Raw genomic sequence first — 27,388 nt, forward strand, 5'->3', positions numbered from 1 at the left:
TATGTGACACGCTCTTATGGCTCCACAAATAAGATCGTGTCAGATATTTTTGCGGCCTTCGTTGTGTAACATATTATTGCAGGTGACTCTGTACACACTATGACTTGCAGGAGTCGTCACCAGGAGGCAGCGGCACGCAATCAGAACTACTTTGCACTATTTGCTACGCGCGTCCCGCGGACACCGCCTTCATGCCATGCGGACACCATTCGTGCAGGTGAGGGCACGTATACATTTGGGTTTTGTTTACTACCTATAGGGTTCCGTACCCAAAGGGTAAAAACGGGCCCCATTACTAAGACTCCTCTGTCCGTCTGTCTGTCCGTCCGTCTGTCTGTCTGTCTGTCACCAGAGCGGCTACCGCGAAAACCGAAATTCGCAAATTGCGGGGATCTTTCTCTTTTACTCCAATGAAGGCGTAATTAAAGTGACAGGGGAAAATCCCCGCAATTTGCGAACTTCGATTTTCGCGGTTATAGCCCAGGCTGTATCTCATGAACCGTGATAGATTTTCACAGATATAACAACAAATACTAAAAACAAAATAAAATATATATTTAAGTGGGGCTCCTATACAACAAACATCAAACGATTTTTTTTCCGTTTTTTGCGTAATGGTCCTGGAATCTTTCGTACGCGAATCCGACTCGCACTAGGCCGGTTTTTGAGGAATTTTGTAATTTTTTGATGAAAAAATTATTTTATTTTCAGAGCCTGTGTTATGCAGCATATGCTGAACAGCAAGCAATGTTTCTTCTGTAAAGCGGAGATCGAAACAGTACGAGAAATCGAGCCGGCAAACAACTGAAGCTGGTCAAAAGTGCATGGAGATGTTTCAACCGTAATATTAAGGCATTACGGTCGACATCTATCCATGCACTTTTGAACGCCACTGTATTTAGCCAATAAGGCGTTTAGCGGATGGAACGACGCTTAAAAGTATATTTGACAAGAACTGTTCACTTCTGCTCAAAAAGAGATGGAGATACGACGGTTTAACTCTGTGATTCAACCAACGATATACAGTTCCTTCGATACTGAAGCAATCTATGAAGATCCGTCCAGACCTATCGAATACGCCGCAAATGCAAGGGGCGTTCCAAAAACATGTCGGATACTTGACGCATTTTTCACACTTCATATTTGACATGATAACTTAAAAACTTAGCTTTATACTTCAACGGTGTATAGCCCAGACTTATGCAGGATAATAAAGTAGCTGCCATACACGTCACATCACCGACCCTGACCTTTTTGTAGAATTCTCCACAGGCTGTTTTTTTTCCAATATTTACTAGCCACTATAAGCTTGGTCATAATTAAAAAGAACCTGCGAACTAATCGCACTACCTATGTAATGCAGACTTAAATGCACATTCGCCAATGTGGACGCATTTTAAAATTATACCTACCTTGTATAAATTACCCAATACTTCAATTTAAGAGTTAGATTCTATCGGCTCGATTCGGGAAATGAATTAGAGATTCACTAGATATGAAATAGTAAAGATATGTGACGTTCCACGGCAAAAGGTACCTTATGGCGGCTGGTGCCGCGATTCGGGAAATGAATTAGAGATTCACTAGATATGAAATAGTAAATATATGTGACGTTCCACGGCAAAAGGTACCTTATGGCGGCTGGTGCCGCGATTCGGGAAATGAATTAGAGATTCACTAGATATTAAATAGTAAAGATAATATATCTTTACTATATCGTATCTAGTTAATCTCTAATTCATTTCCCGAATCGCGCCGTATTTTATGATACAGATGTAGCGCATAATTGTTTCCATCGTATTTTCTCGGAAACGTTCGTATTTGTCTTGCTACTTCAGCCAACCTCAGTACTTTTTGTACCGAGACTGACTGATGAATACCAAGACACGTTCGTACGTTTCCGTGAAAATACGATGGAAAATCATTATGCACTACACTGTACTATGTACTGTACTGTACTGTATTCGTTTTGTAATCATTTGATTAATTTAGAATTTTGTTCATTAATTTTAAATAGTTATTTTTAATCGATTTTCAGAATAAAGTATTCAAATGAAACCATATTATTTTGAATATTCCTTTAATACATTAAGTACACTTGGTCATTACAAAGTTCATAGTAAAAAAATAGATATTACCTATTCTACATTTTTATTATATTTATTAATTTAGGCGAGTTCTTAACAGCATTAATAGGAAAAAAAATCGGTACATTGATATGTAGGTTCTCCCTTCGTGTTAATTGACGTACATACTGCAAGCTTAAAATGGTAGATACTATAGACCGACCGCTTAAATGAGTCCTCGCCTGCGCGGTACGGGGCCGACGGGGTAGGACGACTAAGGACGGCGGGGAAGGTGCGGGCGCCGTACGCATGCCGCCCGCACCTTCTCCGGGTTACATATCAGAATACCGAAAATCTATTTACCTAATGTTGAATCACCTATGCTCGTTTCACCTATTTTTTTAAATACCTATTGATCAGTTAACCTAAGCTCATAACACCTAATGAATGAATTACCTATTGCACGTTTCACCTACAATTGGTTTACCTAAGCTCAGAATACCTATGCTCGATTTACCTAAAGTTGAAACACCTAATACTCGAAATACCTAAAGCTAATATACCTAATTCACGAAACACCTAATGTTGGTATACCTAATGCACGAAATACCTAAACTCGGTATACCTAATGATCGAATTGCCTAAAGTTAACATACATACCTACTGCACGAATTACCTAAAGTCGGTATACCTAATGATCGCATTACCTAAAGTTAACATACCTAATGAAAGAAATACCTAAATTTGATACACCTAATGCACGAAATACCTGAAGTCGATGCACTTAATGAACGAAATATGTACCTAAAATCAAAAATATAATTATTGTTTAGTAGAATATTATTAGGACATACAAGAAGTCGAGATAGGTGCGATGACGAGCAAAGCGAGGAAGAGCGTGTTAGGTTAACTACGACCAAACAGTGCCAAAACCGACTTTTATTCATCGTCATGATGTTAACTTTAGTTTTTGATAAGATAAGATAACATAACTAATTTTGTATTAGACTAACGAAATCATTCTACTACCTAAAAAGTAGCGTTTCAAAAAGTGTATTTTTAAATTGTTATCCAAACAAACAGTTTCTACTGTAAGGTTGGGAAATCATACGATTTATTGGGTGGAGTTGCCACTTGATCATTCGGCAAAATGATATGAATTTTGTACTAGGTATATAGACTTTAGGTATACCGTGCATTAGGCATATCGAAATTAGGTAATTCGTTCAGGAAGTATATCAACTTTAGGTATTTCGTGCGATAGGTTTAACAGTTTTAGGTATTTCGTCCATTAGGTAAATCAAGTTTAGGTACATCGTTCATTAGGTATATCAGCTTTAGGTGTATCGTCCATTAGGTATATCAGCTATAGGTGATTCGTGCATTAGGTATAATAGCTTTAGGTGAAACGTGCAGTAGGTAAAACGTGCATTAGGTATATCGTGCATTAGGTGTTTCGTCCATTAGGTTATTTGAGCTTAGGTATTATAAACTTAGGTCAGTCAATGTTTAGGTAAAATGATCGATAGGTAATTTAAAAATAGGTGAATCAAGCATAGGTGATTCAACATTAGGTAAATCAGTTTTCGGTATTCTGATATGTAACCCTTCTCCGCCACCCTTAGTCGTCATACCTCATTAAAGGACTCATTTAAGCGGTCGGTCTATAAACTTACTTAAACCCATCAGTTATTTAAGCAGGTTACCTTAATTTATTTACAAAAGATGACATTGAAGATCACACGATTTTAACAATGCAACATAAATACGGCAAGGCGCCGAGTATTGTGTTGATATTATTAAAAGTCCGTCCAAAGGTAAATGCGTCGCTAATGTAAATCGCAAATCACTAAAAACCAAGAAAAGAAAGGTTTGCAACGACTTTGATAGCATACGCAGTGCAAGTGTTATTTATTTGTCATAATTTCATAGAAGTTTGACGTTTAAAATAATACTTACACTGCGTGTGCTATCAAAATCGTTGAACACTTGTCTTGATCTGACTCTAGCGCAATTCTCGCACAGTTAACGAGCATTCGCGGCGTGTTTGCCAGATGTGGACACACCTTATTAACAGTCTTGATATGGTATGAAAATAGGCGCCAGTCGTCGAGTTGCGAATAACCTGCCCGTGCTACAGTACAATACAATGGTATGAAACAGGTTTTTGGCACGCGTTCACGCCATAAGTGTCGACACATAGCATAAATTGGTGATGACGCTATAGTCTTGAAAATGTATTGTATAGGTTATTCTGTTCTGAAAGATAGCCCTGTCTCAAAGGCTCCCTAAGTTCCTTACTTGAAGGTGTATTTCAGAATTCTGAAGACCCATTTAGACGGATCCACAACTTGCATGCGATCTCCGTTACATTGCGGTATTAGGTCGATCAACTGAATTCATGGTAGGTACTCTGTAATTAGCAATGTATCGAATATTGCATGCAATGCAAGTTCTTGTACCGTTTAAATGCTGCCACCTCTTATGCAACTAATAGTACTTAGTAATTCTTCAAAATTACTTAAATTTATCCGCAATCATTTGCGATACAATTCAGGATCTTCAATGGCCACCTAGTTTCCCCAATGTATTCGAAGCTCGCACTCACCACCGTCGACGTTTTCTTTGCTTTTTGCTTGTTAACATCTTTATTAAATGATCACAAATAAAAATTAATCCAAGACGCACAACTTCATTCGACGCCATAGTGAAAGAAAATGAAAAGTGGCTTATCTTAGCACCAGCACCGTGTGAACATGCAATGAAAGAAAAATGAATCAATCACTCAAGTGAACCGTCTGATCCCAGCTTTAGGAACTGTATTCGTGGTTCTTCTAACTTCTACCGCGCGAGGTAAGGTTGTCTATGGTCCATAGCTGTGTTGTGAGTTTATGGTCCTTTGTTCAGTCCTTGTGGATACGCGTAAAACGCGGCCGTGGGGCAATCGCAGGAGCCACGCGGTCCAGGCACCCCTCGGGGACCCATAGCCCCTGTAAAACAATATAGTATATTGGTGTTACTTGTTAATATCATCAACAAGTGAATAGAAAACAAAACAACAAGCGAGTTGATAGAATAGGTTATGATTCAAGCCGAGTTCGTTATATTTTATAGTAGAGTTATTAATAGTAAATGAGTTAAGTCTAAGAAAAAATCATAGGGTATTTCGCCAGCCCACTCTTGCACTTTGCCACTTTGCAAATGAATTCTATTCACCTATAAATAGAATTCATTTTAGTATAAGGTGGCCAGTTATTGAAACCTTATACTAAAATGAATTCTGTTTATAGGTAAATACATAAATAGAATTAATTTTTAGTTTAGGGCGGCCAGTTACTGGTGAATTATCCTATCTCGAATTTGACAGCTGAATATCGCTGTACGGCTCCGTACAGTCAGCAGCAGTAGTTGCTAAGCGGGCGAGGTGTTCATAATTACCTTGACACGCTCTTAATATTCTCTTAACAATAAAGTCGCGTCAAAATCATTTTGAACACCTAGGCCGCTTAGCAACTCCATCTATCAAACTCGGGTGCATGATTTTTTTCTTAGGCGTTACTCATCTTAGTAAACAATCAATCAATCTTTTCTTCATACTTAGTATTAAATTTACCCTATAAAAGTCAAAACGTAGTGGCTACAATACAAACCTTCTCTACCAGCCTCTCCTCTGTCTCCTGTTCTTCCAGCGGGCCCAGGTGGGCCAATAGGACCTAAATAAAAAAAACTTGGTCAATAACTTCTCACTTCCTTTTCCTTCCGACGACAGGGGTCCTTCGGACAGGGGACCGAATTTTAAATTTCGATCGCTCGATTTCAAAAACTCTCCACCAGGGCTCGGAAACCGTTCTCATTTGTCAAACCGGTTTCGTTCATTCGCCCGAGAATGAAAAGGATTTCGTTTCCGTTTGCGGTTACCGGTTAAAGAACTGTTCTTTTGAGATAACGGTTTATGCCATATACGTTCTCATTTCGTTCTCGAGGAACGAAATTAACCGGTTAAATTGAAAATATCGAAGCGAGATAGAACGAGTACCTAAGTATTGCTATCTCTTTCACGTATGACAACGAGTTTAACCGAGAGTCTCCGAAAGCCAAGAGTAACCGGTATTATATCGTTCCCTGAGAACCATAAAGTTCCGTTCCCTCTTCTTACCGGTTAGGAGAGAGAACGTAATTTGTTAGTTCGCGTTCCATCAAAACCGGTTTTTTAATGAACGAAATAATATAACGGTTTTGGAACGATATTAACAGGTATTTCAATACCGGTTCCGAGCCCTGGGGGGCGATTTTTGAAATTCGATCGCTCGATTTCGTCACTCGAAAATCGGTGGAAAACGGCGAAATACTAATTTTTGAAATACGAGCGATATAAATTTTGGAATCGAGTGGTATAGACCACTCGTTTTCAATTCTATTAGTAGAATTTAAATACCTAGTAGCGGAGATATTATTGAACGAAATGCACGAAATCGAGCGGTCGAATTTCAAAAATCGGCCCCCTGCTCTCCACTACAAGGCATTTAAATTCTATAGAAGAATTGAAAACGAGAGGTCAATACCACTAGATTCCCAATTTCTATCGCTCGTATTTCAAAAATAGCATTTCACCGTTTTCAACAGGTTTTTGAGTGCAGAAATCGAGCGCTCGTAATTCAAAAATCGCCTCCCAGTAAAGGGGGACCTAGCCAAGTGGCAATCCTATACAAGGTGGCCAAAAGATAAGGATTTCGGGGTTGGTCCCATAGTAAAAGTTACTCAGTGTAATCCCAAAACCTCACTGGCAACGGTAATGCACTTATTTTTTGGCCACCCTGTGTAGAAAAATCGAAGCCTAAATAATTTATGAAAAACACGTCACTTTTCTTTTGACAATCCCTCTTGAGCCTTCCAAACTCCTGGATACAACTGACCAGCAATCCTACCTGATGCGGTCCTTCCTGGCCTGGTAATCCATGTCCCTCCGCCCCTCTCTCGCCTTTGCTCCTGAGACGCGCGGCCTCGCTGGGCCTGCTGAGTCAACGTATAGTAGGTATGAACTTAAAAAATATGTAAACACAACCGACCTGCGATACCCCTTGGACCCTCCAGGCCTGGTAGACCTCGTCCTTCCGCCCCCCTCTCGCCTTTATCGCCCTTGTCGCCGCGGGGTCCGGCCTCGCCCGGCCTACCGGGTTCGCCGACCTCGCCGGGGTATCCGCGAGGCCCGGTCTCTCCAGGTTCACCTCGGGTGCCTGTGAGTATTGTTCAATGAGAAAATCTTACTGTCAAAAATATTTTCGAAATTTATACAGCCTGGCAAAAAAGAGTAGAAATTAAAAAGTGCCAACACTGTAGTGTCGTCCCGTTCTCTTATATAAATTGATTTGAAAGGGACAACACTACAGTGTTGCCACTTTTTAATTACTCTTTTTTGCCAGGCTGTACAATACATACAATATACTGGTACCTACTCCTCTCCTTTGCATGTCTACGCAACTAAACTCAACTTGTGTTTTTTCCATCGAGGAGTTCCTTTGGCTATCTTCCGACTGCATCATCAGATCAGCTCCATATTTGTGTATATTGCGTTGTCATCAGAATAACGGATTTACCCAAAATTTCAACTCAGTTATTAGGAAGTGATAGGAGAATATACTGTATACAAAAATATACGGAGTGAAGGCGCGATTCGGGAAATGAATTAAAGATTCACTATACATATATGAAATAGTAAAGATATGTGACGTTCCAGGACAAAAGGTACCATTGCCCCGGCTGAATATTGGAACGGCGTTAATAATAACGTAAGCGCCAGCCACCATAAGGTACCTTTTGCCGTGGTACGTCACATATCTTTACTATTTCATATCTAGTGAATCTCTAATTCATTTCCCGAATCACGCCGGCTAAATAAAATGTTTAAAAACATTGTCTTAAGATCGTCATCGCGTTTTAGTAAATCGTTATGAGTAGTGGTAACTCACCAGGTGCACCAACGATTCCAGGTTTTCCAGGTGGGCCTCTCCTGCCTATTCCTGGAGGCCCGGGAGGGCCTGCTAGACCTTGCGTCCATTCCTTAAGACGATCTGAAAATTTAAATGCACATCATTTTTTTCCGACGATGGTGCAAATGCTAATGGGGTTTAGTTCAATTTCGGGTAAAATAATACATTTATGATCAATCATGGAATAATGGAATTGAAGAACTTTAGTAATAACTTATAATTTAAGTTTGTTACCTACCTCATCCACGTACAATAATTACCTCTTATAAGGGCTTCGCAAATATTTCTTACTTCACTTTCGGATATTGTTGATGCCTACAAAAATCGTAAATCTTGTTAGTATCTCAATACATCGTTCTTATTTGAAACATGTATTAATTCTAATTTGATACAATATTAAAATATTCAATCTCCAATTTTAAAACAATTAGTCTGTTTTATAAAACTGTTTGATTACCTGTGATATCAAACTGTGTGGTGCCGGAATACCAGGTGGCCCTCTCTGTCCTGGGGTGCCCGGCGCGCCGTCGATTCCTGGAGTACCGGGCACGCCGGGCAGACCTTGTTCACCTTTCTGTAAAAGGATTTTTGAAGTGAAAACTTCTTTAGCGGCGCTGTGCACTTATTGTGATGGGGAAAAAATGTTAAACTCGCGACAGGTGTCACGTCACCGTAAGATTCGTAAGACGTAAGACGGACACGTGACCTGATCGAAAAACTGTTACAATGTCATTGAGTTTTCGCTTCTGCCGGCACTCCCGGAGTGCAACCCGTTGGTTTTTTTTTATAATTAGGTACCTTACCTACTTTATCGATTCGACAAAACTCGACATAAGTATTTCAGTTAAACAGAAGTTAAACAGAATGTCTTATTCTAATAGGCGCAAGCTAAAAACGCTGGTTAAAATTTAGCCTAGGCCATCGAAAGCTTCAGAAATTAGATAATAACTAGCGTTGCCGCACCTGTCACCGTGGTGAAATAGGGGCCAGGGATTACTGGGTGGATAAAAGAGAGACTATTAAGGACTGGGAGCTTGTTACAGCCTGGCAAACAAGAGTAGAAACTAAAAAGTGGCAACACTGTAGTGTCGTCTCTTTCAAATCAATTAATATAAGAGAACGGGACGACACTACTGTGTCGCCACTTTTTAATTTCTAGTCTTTTTTGCCAGGCTGTAACAAGCTCCCAGTCCTTAATAGTCTCTCTTTTATCCACCCTGTAATCCCTGGCCCCTATTTCACCACGGTGACCGGTGCGGCAATTGTCGTTATCACTGTTACTGACGTCACAGGTCTCCATAGACTACGGTAACTGCTTACCATCAGACGGGCGGTGTGCCTGTTTGCCACCAGCATTTTAATAAAAAAAAAACTCCACTATGTCGCTAATAAATAAGTACCTACTTATTTTGCGAAGCTAATGACAATTGTCACAAGAAACACGACAATTGTCACGAAAAATCGACACAGAACTCATTTCCTGTCAAGAAATACCGAAAGTTCTTTTAAATCTTGTGTTGTCAGCATCATCATCATCATAAACTTGGCAAGAGAAATACCTGTTCTTTGCCGATATAATATAGTTTTTTGAAATAATACAATGATGGTGGCAAACAGGAATACGGCCCGCCCTATGGTAAGCGGTAACCGTAGCCCATGGATGCCTGTTACGTCAGCAACAGTGACATTTGTCGAATTGTCGCACCTGTTGCCGTGGTGAAATAGGGGCCAGGTGGCCCTAGATAATCCAGGGATGGTCACGTAGCTTTATATCATTATATTTTAATCAGATATCTACACAAAAGATTTCCGTCCTTTAATATTCAGCTCCTTTTACCTGACCAGTGGTCCCTGGAGGTCCAGGTGGTCCAGGAACAGTAGTACCCTGGGCAGCGTTGGAGCCCGGTGGGCCTGGTGGGCCTGGCAGGCCTCGTGGGCCTTCCCGACCCTGGTAAAATCAACATAAGACTTTGCAAAATATCATGATTCATGAAAATATGACATACAAATAATAGACAATATGTTTATGGCCACTATAGTGTTTCTTGCTATTCACAGTATTCACTACTTAATATTTTATTTGGGACGTCCACTTTTTACCGTCACGATCACGATAGAGTATCAGAACTAAATTAATGCGAATGTGGAACTTGTCTACGGTAATAAATAAAATAAAATAAAAATAAAATCAATTATTGCAGATCTATAATATAAGGCGTCTATATATATACATGCCCCTTCCATACAACCTCAGTGGATCTTGAAATATTATAGTACCTGTGCTCCGTCTTGGCCTCGTTCACCACGAGGTCCGCTTGACCCAGGGAGGCCTATAAAACCCGGAGGCCCCGGTACTCCTGCAGGACCTTGTGGCCCCTGTGGGCCCTGAAATAAAATAATATCATGGTCAATAACATATCGATGTTTATATAGTAATAACAAGGGTAGGTATAATTATAATTTACTACTTTTAGTATTTTCTTTGTGATGACGCAACCGGTCACGGGCAGTTAAGTAAGTTTTAAGTTTGCGTGAAGTATAAATAAATAAATAAATATTATAGGACATTTTTACGCAAATTGACTAAGCCCCACGGTAAGCTCAAGAAAGCTTGTGTTGTGGGTACTCAGACAACGATAAATATAATATATAAATACTTAAATACATAGAAAACAACCATGACTCAGGAACAAATATCTGTATCATCATACAAATAAATGCCCTTACCAGGATTCGAACCCGGGACCATCGGCTTTATAGGCACCCACTAGGCCAGACCGGTCGTTAAAAGTATAGTGCGGCCATACATTGTCTTAACTCAGTATGGTCGGAAAATATATATGAAAAAATAGAATTACAAAAACTTCTTAATAAATATGTATGAAGATATCGTACCGTGGCACCATTCGCCCCGGGGGCGCCAGCGGGTCCTGGACTCCCATCCAGACCTCGTCTGCCTGGTGCCCCTCTGTCACCTTTGGCACCTGTCAATAACCGATACCTACATTACTTGATTATATATAATATTTTAACCTTTCATATGAGTGAGGTGGTAAAAATCTCTTCTTCTTCTTCCTCGCGTTGTCTCGGCATTTTGCCACGGCTCATGGGAGCCTGGGGTCCGCTTGGCAACGAATCCCAAGAATTGTGGCGCAGGCACTAGTTTTTACGAAAGTGACTGCGTTCTGACCTTTTAACCCAGAGGGTAAACTAGGCCTTATTGGGATTAGTCCGGTTTCCTCACGATGTTTTCGTTCGCCTAAAAGCGACTGGTAAATATCAAATGATATTTCGTACATAAGTTCCGAAAAACTCATTAGTACGAGCCGGGGTTCGAACCCGCGACCTCCGGATTGCAAGTCGCACGCACGTGGTGGTAAAAATTCGTGAGTTCAAAACTCGGTTGTGCTGTAAAAATCATTTTCGAAAATAATGCAAATAGATGACTAAAAATTCGGTCATGATCCTTATTTATGTATGTATATCTTACACACACAAGAGGTTAAATCGATATTTAATCTGAAAAATAAAGACAATTAGTTGTTTTATTGTTTATCACAATGGTTGCCACCATGCAATGTACAAGTTGCAGAATATTCTCAAAAATTCAGTAACATTCTCGGGAATTTCCGGAAACTTACACGAGAATTTAAATTAAATTTCCAATGAGAACATTCCGTATGAGAATTATCAAAAAATGTACTATTAGTGTTATTTTAATAAACTCGTAAATAAGACAGTCAGTCAAAATAATTGATAACGGCGGTGTCCATCAGCGACTTCCTGAATAATTTTTATGGTTCGTAAAATTTAAGTTCTGAGAACATTCCGTATGGAAAATTTCGCAACTTTGGAAACTTCTCCTTGGTGAATTGCTACAGACACCGCAGCGTAATTTGGGAGTTTGCAATTCTGTATAGGGCAATACCTTGTAATAGTGAAGCGTTAATGTTAACAGCGGTGCCTGGAGGTCCAGGGAGTCCCGGGAACCCTCGAGGCCCCTCAGGCCCAGGTGAGCCGCGTTTACCCTATAACAGGCGTAATCATCACTCTTACATATTAGTGCGACAGGGAGACATTAGCGTATCGTTCGCTTCGGAGCGAATGATTGGCATCTTGGCTAGGCACCCAAATCCGCAGACTTTTGATGCTGACTGTACCTAGTTATAGTAAAACTGTCAATTAAACCATATGAATGAATGAATGAATGATGATTTGATGCTTATCTAAAAGGCGCTTTAGTTATAATATGGAGATTTTTGCGGCATAAAAGGCCATAACTTTTTTGACTTAGAAGTTTGATTTTTTCACTGCTTAAAGAGACTGTAGACCTGAGTATTATGGTTTTGGTTAATTTCAACTCGATACCTCCACGCGTTCCCGAGATAAAGGTCTCGACAGACAGACAGACAGACGGACGGACGGACAACAAAACAAAGTGATCCTATAAGGGTTCCGTTTTTTTTCCCTTTTAAGGTAGTTACGGAACCCTTATAACTATTAACTTACATCTCTGCCTGGTTCTCCTGGTAGGCCGCCTAGACCCGTCAGCCCTGCTTCACCCGGCTCACCTAAAAAAAAATAAAAAAAAGTAAGTTTGGTGTATAATTCATTTTTAACTGAGACTGCATGAGCATTAGCGAAGGTCTCAGTTTCATCTTGGGCAAAAATGCTTTCGTGTGTCCGGATGTTATTTTCTGCAGGTCCCAAAAATTTGTATGAAAGTTTTAGTTTCCACTACGTCACGCACATATGAGTGAAAAACTGTTTTACACTAAGACGTGACGTAATGGAACAGAAATTTTTTAGGACATCCTTTCTTAACTGTAAGATTGAAAATACTGATGATCCTGAGTAAAATGAGCCCAAGATAGTCCAGATATATTATGTAAAATATAAGTATGTTTTAAGTTTGTTTCATGGTCAAATATGAATGTAAAGAATTTAAGCTTATTGCATGATACCTTTCTGTCCTGTGTCTCCCCTCTCTCCTTTTCGACCCGACTTTCCCGGTTTTCCTGGCGGGCCGGCTACCCCTACGGTTCCCTAAAAACATTCAGGTAAATAATATAATTTTTTTTAAATATTGTGAACAAGTTAAGGATGACTCACGTTAGACCGGGCCGACCGGGCCGTGTCTGGGCCGGAGCTTACTACATTGAATAAGCTTTTGGCAAAAATTTCATTTTGGTACAAGCTCTATCGCTGACTGTACTTTTCTTTACATAGGCAACTAATATTCACCGAGACTATTCTAAAAACTCCAAACACAATTAGGTTGCGTTGTTTTATCACAGAGTTCCTATGGCCACCTCCTGTCTCCATCACCAGATCAGCTCGATTGTACCATCATATTGCATTGTCACCCGACTTACATATGCACGCAAATTTTCAGCTTCATCGGAAACCGGGAAGTGGGTCAAATTTAGCTTGCAAGATTTTACCCGTACAAACATAATACATCCATACATAGGTACATTGCAAGTTAAATAAAAGCTTGTAATAATTAAAATGACAGATGATTTGATCACGTGATGCTTTCCATAGAAAACGAAGCACCGGAAGCTCCAGCCCGGACGCGGCCCGGTCTAAAGCCCCCTTTAGACTATGCGCGTGAATCGCGGGCGAAGCCGCGAACGTGAGTGTGGAGTCGATTTCGCTGTCTGCGAAAATCGACGCCACACTCGCGTTCGCGGCTTCGCGCCGCGATTCGCGCACGAGTGAGGAGGGGGCTTTACGTGAGTCATCCTTTAGGTGTTAAGATAACTGGGCGGTTTTCGGTACGTTTTATTTTATATTTGGAAGATAAGTTCTGCTCAAAGTCACAAGCTCTATCGATCTTTATAATAAAAAATACGAGTCCCATTTTTCCATTCTGTTTCAATTTTTTACAATCTTTGCATCGTGGTAACGGAATGGACGAGAAAAGTATGGACATTTTGGGACACTTTGTTTTCTCTTTTCAGGATTGAAATGAGCTCGTGATGCCGAATAGAACTACGAGTAAGTAATTTTAATAACAAAACTTTTTGTAACAGAGCTTTTTTCGACTTAAAATACGTGAGTGACCCGTTTTTAATAATATATTTAATATAACTACGAGTACCTAAAATTGTCTATGTTAAAAAATGTCGTGCTAAACTTTCCGTAAAATGACTTTGGCCAGACAATCCTTAGCCAGCACACTGACAGACAAAAAAGTATGGACTTACTGATGTAACTTCCCCGGGTGGTCCCCGCTCGCCCCTCTCGCCTTGGGGCCCCGGGAGCCCTGGGGGCCCCATAGGCCCCTCAAGGCCACGTACACCCTGTGAACACATTTCTTGCATTAAATAGGTTCTGTATTGCCTATTCAAATGAATTATTTTGAATTCATGTATAAAAAAACGGGTAGACCTAGAAAAGTACTTACGGGTAGACCTGTAAACCCTCTGATTCCCGGTTCTCCCTGTGGCCCCGGTGGACCTATAGGACCCTGAAATTATGTGGTAATATTGATCAGGTAAAGCTTACGTCAAAAACAGAATAGTAAAATACCTATAAAGTAGTACCCGAGTTAGAAAATATTGTTTATTGTGTACCATAAATCGCTTAATTAATAATAAAAATCAACTCACCGGCGGGCAGGATTGGTTACAGGTGTTGAGAGCAGGGAATTCTATCCTGTCAGCTCCGGCTTCAAACTGAAAGAATCGCTAAATAATTTCCAATTAATATTAATTACTTAAATATAATATCTCTAGCTACTACTCATCTGAAGCGTATATCTCAGGACGGGCCTTACGGGCACTAAAAATGGTACTAGTTCAGCGGTGTCACTCACGAATTCGAGCCAATCGTGCAGCCTAGCTCAACTAATATTTGCGACGAATCGCGCGCGTGATGCGTACTCATCAACCAATCGCGTTGTAGCGGTGTCACACCGCTGTACTGGCTCCATTCATGCTCCATTTTAATTGCCCATAAGGTCAGTCGTGAGATATACATTAATGGTTGTAATGGGTAAATTTTCAAATAGGCTTTTTTTGCTGTCCCACGGCTAAAACTCGAAGTCCATAGGACTAAAAGACTGGGTATGTATATATTTTCATTCAATGTATTATATGCTTTAAAAATCATGCACAACTGTACCTAAAATATTATTTGTTTCTGACAAAATCGCATTTGAAGTTCCAAAAACGGTGAAATATGCCGCTTTTTCGCGTGTCCCAGTGGCGGCATAGCGCAATAAAAAAATCATAACTTTGGATGTAGACAACGTATTATAAACAACTTTGTATTTTTATAAAGAGCATCTTCTAGAGAATTGATTTAATCATATTGATAAATTAATGCGTTATTTAATACAACAAGGGAAGCCTTTTTATCGCTGCCCCGCTCGGCACCTGTTTTGTTATGACTTAAATATACCCCCTATAATCTTCTTTGTCTATTGAATAACGGTTAGATTAAATTTACGACGCAATACTTAGTGCGGTTAGTTGGGCATCGATTGACATTGAGTGTGGACGTGGAAACAGTTTAATTTATTTAAAAACAGGTAAGAATCTCTTTCGATATATTTTGGTACGACTACAATGACATTTGTATGGACGCTTAATACGTTGTTACATAGTTGAAATAAAAATGTTTATTTTATAATAATAGTTGCAAATATAGTGTTAAAATATATAGTAAAATAAATAAGTGAATCGGTTGTATTGTGTAGGAAATATCGCTAAAAAATATTATTGGCGACGACATGTCGCGACATTTGTATGGCGACATTTATACGGCTATTTTGACCGTAAAAATGTCGATTGTGGCATACAAATGTCGACATAGTGTCATACAGATGTCGAGAGGGTGCCATACAAATGTCGTCAGGGTCTTATAAATGCAACATAAATAATAAATAGTGGCATATACATGTTGATACTGCCATACAATGTCGAGAAAATGCCTTATACATGTCAAAAGCGCCTTACAAATGGCTAAATAGTGCCATACAAATGTCGATCTTTTTAAACGTCCATATCTAGCTAACTATAAAAAGTACAGAGGTGCCTCTTACAGTATATTTTTTGTTGTTAAGAACCCTTCCTAAAACGATGATTATAAATCAGATTTTTCAAAATTAAAAAATTGCCATACAAATGTCGAAAAAACACCCTCTTCAAAAATTTACCCCAAATCATTCAACTCGCAAAATTAATATTAATAAACACATATATACTCACAGGAGAAGCGGTAGACACTATGGGTGCTGGTTCATCCTGATGAAAAATGAAATTTATTTCACAAAAATTATAACATGCCTGCAGGGCTAGCATAGTTGTGCTTGGCGAGTAGTTACTCCTCAAATCACAGAGAGTGAACGTTACTTGTCTATTTCACACAATACGTACTAATTAAAAATAGGGGAATAATAATAGGGGGTATTACTGCAATGTTCTGCCGCCAGAGTGCAGCACTAAGCTAGCTAGTAAACCATAGAGTAACTTATACATACTGTGCCTTAAACTGTTTTTTGACAAGTTTTCACAGACAATGAAATATGACATTGATGCATCAAGGTGGTTTGTTAACAAGGGCCTATCGGGAAACGCGAAAGTGGAAATTTAGTTATCTGCCTCTTTATCGCTCGAATATGCAAGAGTGATAGAGAGGTTAGATTAGAAATTTCGATTTTCTTGTTTCGCGATAGACACCCAGATTGTGATGGATAGTGCTAGTGGCGCCCCCTACGCAGAGTTTTGCGTAATATTCCCTATTAAAAAAACAGCAGAGTATCCTGAAAAAGGATACTCTGCTGGTAGGGACTGAGAAAAGTACCTAAATACGTGCTGTTTCCTTGATATCACATTCAGCGAGATATTAGAAAGTATCCATCGAAAGGATACACAATTGCACAATATACACATGTAATTAAATATGTATGTAAATACCTACCTAAAAGTTCTTTTTAAAGTTTAAATGAGACTAGTTGGGGATTCAAATACTTAAACTACTCAAATACAAGTAAAACTTACGATTTCTTCGCAGCTGTCTTTGGCCAGGTTATACCGGCTGCAGTACATAGACAACCACTGGAGATCTACCTGAAAATATAAATACAACAATCCAGTTTTCAATGTTAAGTGTATATCAGATATATTATAATCCAAACCCAAGTTATGAGGGTTAAAAAAACGACGAAGCGCTTCGATAAAAGGTACCTAGTGCCCTTGCGCTTCACTTGGCTCGTCTTGGCGGGGACACTACCATGCTCCCAGATAATTCATTCATTCATTCATTTTATTAACCATTAAGCGTTATCAATTCATTCATTCATTTGGCATTAAGTCCGCCATTTGTACATTGTTGTAAGTATATATTTTGTGCAATAAAGTTTAAATAAATTAATTAATAAGATAAATACTAACAGCAGCCGGGGTGCCATCCTCGTGCGCCATGACTGACAGTGTGGTGGCATTCTTCAAGTTGTGGCTCGTGATGTTCTGTGGCACCAGCTGAAAACAACAGTCAGAATGGGATACTCACCTTAGTCACACATGCACTAAGTGCCAGTTGCACCAACCGCATTTAACAGACTGATCAACGTCATATATAAATAAATAAATAAACAAGAATTGCTCGTTTATAAGGTATTAGATAGATTAGATTAGATAACAGAAGAAAGTGCACTTCTATTTGGTTTCGATCTATTCCAAATTTAGCATTTAAAGCTGCTGTGTCAGAGGTTGCAATTACTATAATGAATGTCTAAATGCGATAACAATCGGACCCAAAGGATATCTTCGTCTCTTTATTCATTCAAGTACCTACACAAAACATACCTCCTCACAATCAACGGCTACATGGACCGTATCATTGGTTACAGCTACGTGCAGCTTATGCCATCCGGGTCTGAACAACTGAAAAAAAAAACAAATATATATCTATATAGGGCAATAAAAAAACAAAGGCATTCGAGTGTTACTATAATTCGATAGATCACGGACAAAATAACTCAAAAGCTGTCATCAAAGTCCAAGACGGTTTCCAAACCTAATCTGTTCAAAATTTTACTGAGCTATGGGTTTTCAAGTTTTGAACATGCCTTTTAGCACTCAAAGATCAGTCTAGTTCCTTCCACAAGCACGCACTGAGAGAAAAGGATAACAAAAACACACTTAGAATTACAAAAATAACTAACTAAATCCGGGGACAAGGAGAGTCAACTAATAGGAACAAATTGACTTTTGCAATTTCTATTAGTTCTTGCAATTTCTATTATCTGTTTGTTGAAATTAGATTTAGGATTACTGAGCTGTTTGTAGAAATAAATAAACTTTACAGAAATAGTGAAACGTCCATAATTATTACTAAACTTCATTTTTTCCCCCAGTACAGAACTGTTTTTTAATTCCTGGTGATGATTTTTCTCTCAGTGCGGCTAACTTGTCAATGCAAAACAGAAAAGACATTCAAGAAATGAATAAGTTTTTGGCAAAAATTACATTTTTAGTACAAGCTTTTATCACTGACTGTACTTTTCTTACGACAGACAACTAATACTCATCGAGACAATTCTAAAAACCCCTAACACAATTAGGTTGCGTTGTTTCATCACAGAGTTCCTATGGCCACCTCCTGTCTCCATCATCAGATCAGCTCGATGGTACCATAATATTGCATTGTCATCCGATTTATACATGCATGCAAAATTTCAGCTCAATCGGAAACCGGGAAGTGGATCAAATTAAAATAATGATGATGAGTCGTACTTACCTTCTCACAATCGAAGATCAGTCTAGTTCCTTCCACAAGCACAGCTAACTTCTCGATACGAGGCAGCAAAGTGAGAGAGAACTGAAGAGTCTTAGTGGCTCGTACAATCATCCAAGGCTTAATCTGGCTTCTGGCATTGAAGGTGGCTACCACACTGAACTGATCAGGAAGGCCGGATGGGAAGACATTTCTGTAAACCCATTATTTTAGCTCATAACACAAATCATTTATTTACAAACAAGAAATAGGTATACAGTGGTATACTATTACTTACCCCCATTCTGATTATCTCCTGGATCAAATGTGCCAAAAGTACTGGCAGCATTACCCCGCAAATTAAAGACTAAAAGAAGTTAATAACTTGCTTAAATCTAAAATAGGCCCTTGAGGCATTGTACCAAGGATGCTGGCGACATTTCATTTTAGCTCATTATATCAAACTAGAATACATATTATAGAACTTATAGAAGTCTGACTTGAGTTAAGAAATGAACAAGTGTACGATTTTGTTCCGGTTGCCGTCGAGACGGCGGGGCCTTGGTGTGCCGAGGCCAAAGCCTTTATTAAGGATATATATAGGAAGACGCTTAAGGGAAAGGGGCGGCGCCCCTCGCTCTAGTTCTTTCCTTGTGCAACAGATATCACTGGTCATTCAGCGAGGTAATGCTGCCAGTACTTTTGGCACATTTGATCAGGGGAATAATCAGAATGGGGATAATAGTATATTTGTTAAGTCATTTAGTTTTACTTATTCTTAGGTTTATTCTAATTTATATATAATTTGTATGTTTAAATATAGAACGGGTCACTCACGTATTTTAAGTCGAAAAACGCTCGACATGTTTCACTCCGTACCGAGTACGTGAGTACGTGAGTGACCCGTTCTTAATATATTTAAAAATATGTCTGTCTCACAGAAGTTTTGTTATTATGTATGTTTAATTGTAACGAATTTTATAAACTTGAAGATTTTAATTTTATTTGACTCGTAACGCCGCATTGAGTTAATGTTTTCCTACACATCAATTACTTATGTTAAAATTAGAAAATACTTGCTGTGTTGCAAGCAACCAAATCCAATCCCTACGAGTTTACGTGGGTAACGAAATAATTAGAGGCATTGGCACATATATACTTATTTAAACTTTAAACCGTAAAAGTTGTACAAAAGGCGAACTTAATGCCAGAATGCATTCCCGACCAGTTAACCTTTGGCCCTAACAGATTTCGATAGTAATAGGTGCGGGAAATATTTACAATAGGTGTAAGATAAATTGTAATGTGCCAAATAACATAGTACTAATTCTAAACATTGTATAAAAACTTATAAACTAAAAGTATCTAACTATTCTAAATTAATAAAAATAAAACATCCTTAAACCTAAACTACAATAAAAAATCACCCCTCGGCAAGGTCCCGTAGACGCTGGCAGCATTACCACGCTGAATTGCAATGCTTATGCGCTGTGCGAGGAAGCTGCCAGCCCTACGGTCCCCAGTCACATCCACCAGCCTCTTTGATATCGCTCCGAAAAATTTCAGGGCACTGGGACCCCATGGGCCGAGTGTTTCCACACCAAAAGGGGTAAAGCTATATTCTTGGCCGATGCGGCTGTACTTAGCCCTTTTTCTTCGCTCAGCCGCATCCGCAGCTGCACCCGGTGAGACGGAGGTGCCATGAAGATGGGACGGGGCCAGTGTATCGACGCATGTAGTGTCCCACACCAACACCCGCCCCATCTCCCATGGAATCAATGACATGCCGTCCGGCCTCTTACCATCGTCCCTGAGGACGCCGGAGGGCTCCAGCAAAGCCGGCACGTTAGCGCTGGCGAGCGCGCGTCGCAAGATGTCGTTGAGGGACGAGTGCCTGGAAAAACGCCCAGCACTCTTCTGGCACGAAAGTCCGTGGTGGCCGCGAACATCGACATCGGCACCACAAGGGCACCGATGAGGAGCACAAACACGGACACCCAGCCGCAAACAGGTTGCCACGCGCATGGTGTTGGGTTCCAAAAAGGTACCGGTGTGCACCGAAGGAAAAGCGTGCAACCAGGCCCCGGCCTCTTTGGTCCCCACCGCCAAGAGTCTGGCACGTTCTGAACCAGTGCTGCGGCTAAGAAGGTCGTCGTATATAATTTTGGACTGGACGTCATCCCAGGCCCTCTGTGATTCCCGATTCTCGGGAAATTCTTTGCCCGGGCAGGCAATAGACCAGGCGTTCTTGGCGTCCGCCAAGCCAACAGTCTCATAGTTTGATGGGAAATCCCGTAGTATCTTACCTATGAGAGGTGCTGTGCTATAAACAGAAGACAAAAACGCCGGTGCGGAGACGCACGAAATCTTGCGTACCCCTAGCCCACCGTATCGAATTGGAAGAGACGCTTGGGTCCACGATTCATCGGCCAACTGTATATTCAAAACTGATTCCAAATTTGCTTTAACCATGTTATCAACTAGTGTTAGTAAACTTTGGAATTTTGTAAAAGGACAGCAGCGGAGCACATACGTCAATTTGGGTACAAAGAGACTGAACCTCATGATGGTGATTGCGAAATGAGGGCTAATCTCAAGAAGATGACTCTCGTACCTTTGAAATTTAAGGATGGTATCCGAAATAAATCCCTGAAAAGAATCTTCAAAAATTGGCGACCCCAGTAGGTAAAGTGAGCTTCTGTCAACTACCTTAATGCCTGGCATCATGCTGTCGAACTTTTGTTTCACATCTTCCGAACGTAAAGATTCATTCCGAGTAAAAAGTTCGCACTTAGCAAAGTTAAGATCTAGTCCAATGGAATGAAACTTAGATACTACCTCCGACAGATCCGAGAGCACTGTCTCCAAGTCACCGCCTAAGGTTCCGTCGTCCAAATACCACACGTTGAATTTAGATTTTAAATTTTGAATTATACGGTTAACGGCCAAACTAAAAATTGCAGGTCCGAGTGGGTCGCCTTGTTGGCAACCGACCTCTGAGGATAAAACTTTTTCGTGGTAAAGCAGTTTTGTAGGATCTGCATAACAAAGGAGAAGATAGTTATAAATTTCAGGGACATTATTCTTAACCTCCGCAAGCAAAGCGTCTCTATTAACGGAATTAAACGCATTCCTCACGTCAATTTTGACCAGAACATCACAAGGCCCGCAGGAAAGGTATGTGCGTAAAGCATGGACGGCAGCTTCACAGCCTCCCCTCACACCGAAACCAAGCTGGACTGGCTCAAAGAGAGGCCGTAACTTGGACGTTACATATCTTACGGCAATTTTCGAGGCGAGACGTCTAAATGTAGTACCAACGGCAATTGGTCTAACGCCACCATCCTTTTTTGTCAAGGCGATTAAATTTGCCCCGTAAAGAATCGGAACTATGTCGGGGTTGACCTTACCGAGATACATGAAATTGATTAATTTGGTAATTGAATCGATTAAACGTTCGCCCGCGTCACCCACGTAATGAGTCGTGAGGTCTTTCAAATGCTGGGGAGAAAGCCCGTCCAGACCCGCCGCAGAACCTGCTTTGAAAGACAGAATTCCGTCTAAGACATCCTTATTTTTTATTTGCAGGCACGCCTGGTCTGCCATGGGAGGGTCCAAAAAATAAGGAGTAGTGGGACCTGCGGGATGTTTTTCTTGTAATGACACAAGGGTGTCTGGGGTGTCTGGAGATAGTACATCACTCGAGAATAGAAGACGAGCAGCTCCCTTCAGGTCACCGTCGCTAATCTTAGCCTCAACATTTTTTTTACGGTTGAACGCCGAGAAAGTTTTATTGTTGCTTTCAGGTAAAAAGCGCCGGTTAGAACAGTTGTTCTTAATTTTCTGTGTAAGCGATATATTAGTATCATCGTTCCGAACATAAAGGGTATGGTACACAAAAAGCAAAAGGTGATGCCAGTCCTCCGTAGAGTTATTCTCGGTGCACTGACCTATTAAATGAGTTAAGTGCGAGGCGACGGAAATTCAAATCAGTAAAATTACATCATTTAATTTAAAATTACATAATTTTTAACAGTGTAAGGAGAACGTGAAAAGGAGTGACCACCTGACCAGACGGGGAAATGAGTGGCGGCGTAGAGGATGGCCCGTTGTCAAGGGGCGCTGCATTTTGACTGAGGCACTGTCTGTGGACTTTAGTGATGTGTATATTAAGGCCCTTAATACTTCTGAAAGATTTTTGGCATAAATAACAATTGTGATTGTCCTCTGAGCTAATAGCGGGCTGTGTTGCAGCCTGCATTCCAAGAATGAGACAAAATGCACTCTGCACTGCAATACAAGCAAGAAATATAAAGCAATTCAAGTATAAAAATAATTATAAAGACGATAGGTGTCCTGGCGCGAGTCCCAGCTCAACGGGTAAGGACACTGGGGCGCTTCCTCTCTCTATGTGCAGGACTTCCTTGTGGCTGTACGTCTTAGATACTCCTGATAATCCATTGGTTAGCGCAGTGCGAGCAATTACTTATGGGATTCACAAAATACACTGTTTGCACATCAAACATCAAACATCAAACATCAACATTTATTCAGCAAATAGGCCACAAGGGCACTTTTACACGTCATCATTGAATTTACATACATGCAAAAATAATAACATCAACAATTTTATAAAATAAAACTAAGAATTCAATCTAACGTATTACAATTACTAAGAGATGTATATGGTCTCTTAATGTCGAATTACATAAAAAATACAGATACAAAATACAAAAAAAAAACTATAATATTTAGAGGTGTAAATGTCTCTAGGTGTCAGAACTATAAGATTATATAGTTTATCAAGTTATCCTTAGAGATGTATAGGGTCTCCAAGAGTCAATATCCTGTATAATTAATACATTCATTAAGAGAAAAGAAACATACGAGAGCAGAATGAGGCGTCTCACTGTAATTAATTAATAAAAATAAAGTTACTAAGTATAATAGCTTGTGTTAGCTTAAACAGACCAGTCTCCACAAACAGCACCCGTTCACGAGTATGACGCGTATCTCAGCCATCGCCTCCCTCAACCTTCATTCGGGAAAGTGGCGACCCGATCAACGACGCCACCGTAAGCAAAGACTTTTAAGCGAGCATGACATGTTCAAGCTACCGGCCTATAATAATATTAAAATAGTAATAACATGTACGAGTAGCTGTAAGACACGGCATTTTGTGCTCGTATGTTACATAAAAAGACAGTATAGCTTCACATAATTACTAGCCTAAGTTGACTTAGAGATGTAAAGGTCTCTAAGTGTCAGAGCACAAAGGACACTAGAGTGTAGTAAGGTTTACATATATGTGACGTCCCACGGTCAAAGGTACCTTATGGCGGGTATGGAGTTATGCATACCCCAGTAATCTACAATAAATAAGCTATCGATAACACAAAAGATCAACCTTCTAGGTTGCGTAGTTACAGAGATATGATTTTTTGAAAATAATGTTGTGAAATTAGCAACTTTACGATAGAGAAGTTTTAAGTTTAGCCGCCTAAAAAACTATGTTCCTGAAGTAAAGTAAGTTACATAGTTGACTACAAATAATAATACCTTTTATATCTGAGATTAAAAAAATATTGCGACTTGTTCTGTAATGCAAATAGAAACTTTTGATATCGACTGATTTATGTGTATACTAACCAATCTCTTGAAAATAAAGTTTTATTTCATTTTCACGATTGATTGCAATGAGCTCTCAAGATTTAAATTTTATCTATTAGAAAACGACACTGACAGACAGTTTAAGCAAAAAACAATACCGATTTAGAGGTGAAAATGTATTTTCTGACTTTTTCATATAAAATCACAAAATTGAATATTTTTACTTTTAATGTGACACACAATCAATTTTTCTGAGCACATATGAAAGAAATTCTGTCATTCAAATGAAATAAATCCTAAAACCCCAACTAAATACTATATTTAACCCCTTATGCCACTTTAAACTTACATAACAATAACAGTATTTGCTCCATACATTTACGAAAAGGTACCTTATGGAAATAAATCTAATAATACATCACTACAAAATATCAATCATATTACAGTTTATCTTTTATGAATAGAAAATATTAATTTACATTAAACTGCCCCAAATTTAATTAGTTCTTCGTCATAATAATCTTAAAAAAGACCAATAATTTGTATGTAATGAAAAGGTACCTTGTGATTAAGTTACATGATGAGGCATGATGATGATGGAACAGTTAGGATAAACTAATAATATTTTGGGGTTAAGATGGTATAAATCGTCTATTTCTTATCAATAATATATTTCGGTTGCTATTGAAGATAAGCGGCATTGAGGTTCAATGACCTCAGATATTCCATAAGGTAATGCGTCGGGTATTGGCATTTTTCAGCAAACCAATGGCTGATTTACTGCATGCGACCAAGATTATTCTAGTTAAGAAAGACTTGACGAGAGTAACTTTGGTATAATAGCAGGCTACTTGGATTTGTGATGTCGGTCGATGTACGGTTATAATATTTGCGAGGCGCCCCAACCAGAACTGAAATTATCAAATTAGTTTTGCAGAATGCTAATACAGTTCTCTACCAAACTTCTTTTCCCGTATTGACTAGTTTTTTTGGGAATTTTCAATCTTTTTTCCATAAGGTACCTTTTCTACTAAACTCTGAGACGACATTACTAGGCTTATAACTAACTTATAACAAAAATAAAAACAGGTAAACAAACGTTACGCATTAAGGTTTCAGATCACACAATAAAAAAAAATTGAGCATTTTTTCACCTCTTTACAAAACATTTCATATCTCCGAAACTAGAAACCCTCATAAGGTACCTTTTCCCGTGGAACGTCACATATAAATGATTGAATACACTCAACAATTCATTACAATTGGTATTATTTTGTTGTGATTTTGGCTCTGACGTCTGTCATTTTGAACCAAATCCGCTGCCTCCTCGTTGCGTCGAATTTTAATGGATATAACTGCAGGTACGACTCGTAAATATTATTGTCGTTGGTTAGAATACTATTGCACACTTTTGCTATTGTAAAACAACAAGGGATAAATAAGTTTAATATTAAATTCGCTGATAACGTTTTCAAAGCGTGTGTTTTAGCGGTTGCCAAGGTGATTCTAAATTGTTACATTTATATATGTTCAGAAATTAGCCCACATGTAGATATTGTGCTGCGCACGATTCAACTGTAGGACAACATCAATATTTGGTACCTATTATGACATTTATGACTAATAGGACTTTTATTGACAATCAAAACATTTAGTAACCAATCACACCTTTTTTAATAGCGGGAAATTGCGTATTGAATAAGATCTAAAGGATGACTCACGTTAGACCGGGCCGTGTCCGGGCCGGAGCTTCCGGAGCTTACTTTTCTATGACATGACGGGCGATCACGTGATGATTTCCATAGAAAACGATGCGCCGGAAGCTCCGGCCCGGACACGGCTCGGTCTAACGTGAGTCATCCTTAAAGCTGCGAGCGAGGTAACTTCCATCACGTCACGACAAGGACTTATTTACTTACTCCCTTATTCATAAACGTTTACTAAAGTTGAGAAGCCAATAATAATCGTTTGTCCCGTTCCGACGTATTGGTATGATGTATAATATGGATGGGAAGAAGGGGGTTAATCTTTAAGTAAAATATTTTTAAACGCTATTTACGAGTATTGCTGACTCTAGGTACAACTTATTGGCCCCAAAGAATTAAAATCTCAAGCTCCTTTTTAATTTATTCTCTGATATTAGTACGAAAACACCCACCTTAAAGGTATAGTCAAATTAGCCCCATCGCTGATCCTATAGGCCCTCTGCATATCCTGGGACCCCCGGACCTGGGTTACTCCTGTGGTATTGGGCCCGTCCAGCTGATATACGGCTATGAGATCTATGCCTTGAAGGTCTACGTCTCCAGGTCTTAAGGATGAGCAGCGAAGGGGAAGGTAGATGGGGTATGGGGCTTGGGTTGTGAAATTCTCTGAAAAAAATATAAATATACTGGTTAAAGTTAAATATAAAGGGTGAAAAAAGTTAACCTTCGTTGTAAAGTACATGGCGGTAACTTCTTAAGCGGGATAATTTTTAAATGGCAAATATTTATACAACGAAAGACTTCTAACTTTAGTAGATATTTGCTATTTTCAAAATTACCCCACTTTCAAAGTTACCCCAATGCGCCTTATAGCAGGTAGGTAAACCTATGACAGGCAACTGTCACTGTTTAATTAAGAAATAAAACTATTGTACCTACATATTTTATACAAATTTACCTACCTATATTTTTGATATTTTAGAGCTATCAATTAAACCCCCTATGCATGTTCAGCGAAAATTAATGCGTTCGAAAAATCATTGGTGATTTTGTGTGAGTTATTAGCACACATCGTAACGTTTATAGCATTTTCGGTGCAGCGGAGTGGTGTTAACGGAATTGGTATAAACAATTTCAACCCTAATGATTAATTAGCGTTAATTACGTTAATATTAACCTTAATTTACCATTTCAGTTGGAATTATCTATATCAATTCCGTTAACACCACTCCGCTGCACCAAAAATGCTATAAAATTTACGATGTCTGGTTATTAGTGATAATGATGATCC

General features: G+C 39.3%; 2 protein-coding genes across 3 annotated transcripts in view; one reads left to right on the top strand and one right to left on the bottom strand.

Annotated features, from left to right (window-relative positions):
* LOC134800822 (E3 ubiquitin-protein ligase RNF123-like) overlaps nt 1-1,336 on the top strand; it is an 85,365-nt gene extending 84,029 nt beyond the window's left edge. The window contains exons 36-37 of the mRNA XM_063773379.1: nt 111-217; nt 712-1,336. Coding sequence (XP_063629449.1) covers nt 111-217; nt 712-808 — 204 coding nt within the window. The 3' untranslated portion in view covers nt 809-1,336. The remainder of the gene's footprint in view (nt 1-110; nt 218-711) is intronic.
* A 3,556-nt stretch (nt 1,337-4,892) lies between these two features.
* Nucleotides 4,893-27,388, bottom strand: part of LOC134800709 (collagen alpha-1(IX) chain-like) — a 28,845-nt gene continuing 6,349 nt past the window's right edge. The window contains exons 3-23 of one of the 2 annotated variants that reach the window (XM_063773219.1): nt 26,550-26,763; nt 18,806-18,995; nt 17,872-17,949; nt 17,458-17,544; nt 17,065-17,133; nt 16,273-16,308; nt 14,671-14,736; nt 14,466-14,528; nt 14,266-14,361; nt 13,018-13,099; nt 12,563-12,624; nt 11,982-12,081; nt 10,949-11,037; nt 10,331-10,438; nt 9,891-10,001; nt 8,511-8,627; nt 8,314-8,368; nt 8,033-8,134; nt 7,133-7,300; nt 5,717-5,779; nt 4,893-5,056 (exon numbers count right to left, since the gene is read on the bottom strand). In XM_063773219.1, the coding sequence (XP_063629289.1) occupies nt 4,956-5,056; nt 5,717-5,779; nt 7,133-7,300; nt 8,033-8,134; nt 8,314-8,368; nt 8,511-8,627; nt 9,891-10,001; nt 10,331-10,438; nt 10,949-11,037; nt 11,982-12,081; nt 12,563-12,624; nt 13,018-13,099; nt 14,266-14,361; nt 14,466-14,528; nt 14,671-14,736; nt 16,273-16,308; nt 17,065-17,133; nt 17,458-17,544; nt 17,872-17,949; nt 18,806-18,995; nt 26,550-26,763 (2,057 nt within the window). In that variant the 3' untranslated portion in view covers nt 4,893-4,955. Of the gene's footprint in view, nt 5,057-5,716; nt 5,780-7,132; nt 7,301-8,032; nt 8,135-8,313; nt 8,369-8,510; nt 8,628-9,890; nt 10,002-10,330; nt 10,439-10,948; nt 11,038-11,981; nt 12,082-12,562; nt 12,625-13,017; nt 13,100-14,265; nt 14,362-14,465; nt 14,529-14,670; nt 14,749-16,272; nt 16,309-17,064; nt 17,134-17,457; nt 17,545-17,871; nt 17,950-18,805; nt 18,996-26,549; nt 26,764-27,388 lie in introns of both variants that reach the window. The other variant, XM_063773218.1, reaches the window with a different exon arrangement.

This window comes from Cydia splendana, chromosome 20, assembly GCF_910591565.1.
Source record: "Cydia splendana chromosome 20, ilCydSple1.2, whole genome shotgun sequence".
NCBI lineage: Eukaryota > Metazoa > Arthropoda > Insecta > Lepidoptera > Tortricidae > Cydia > Cydia splendana.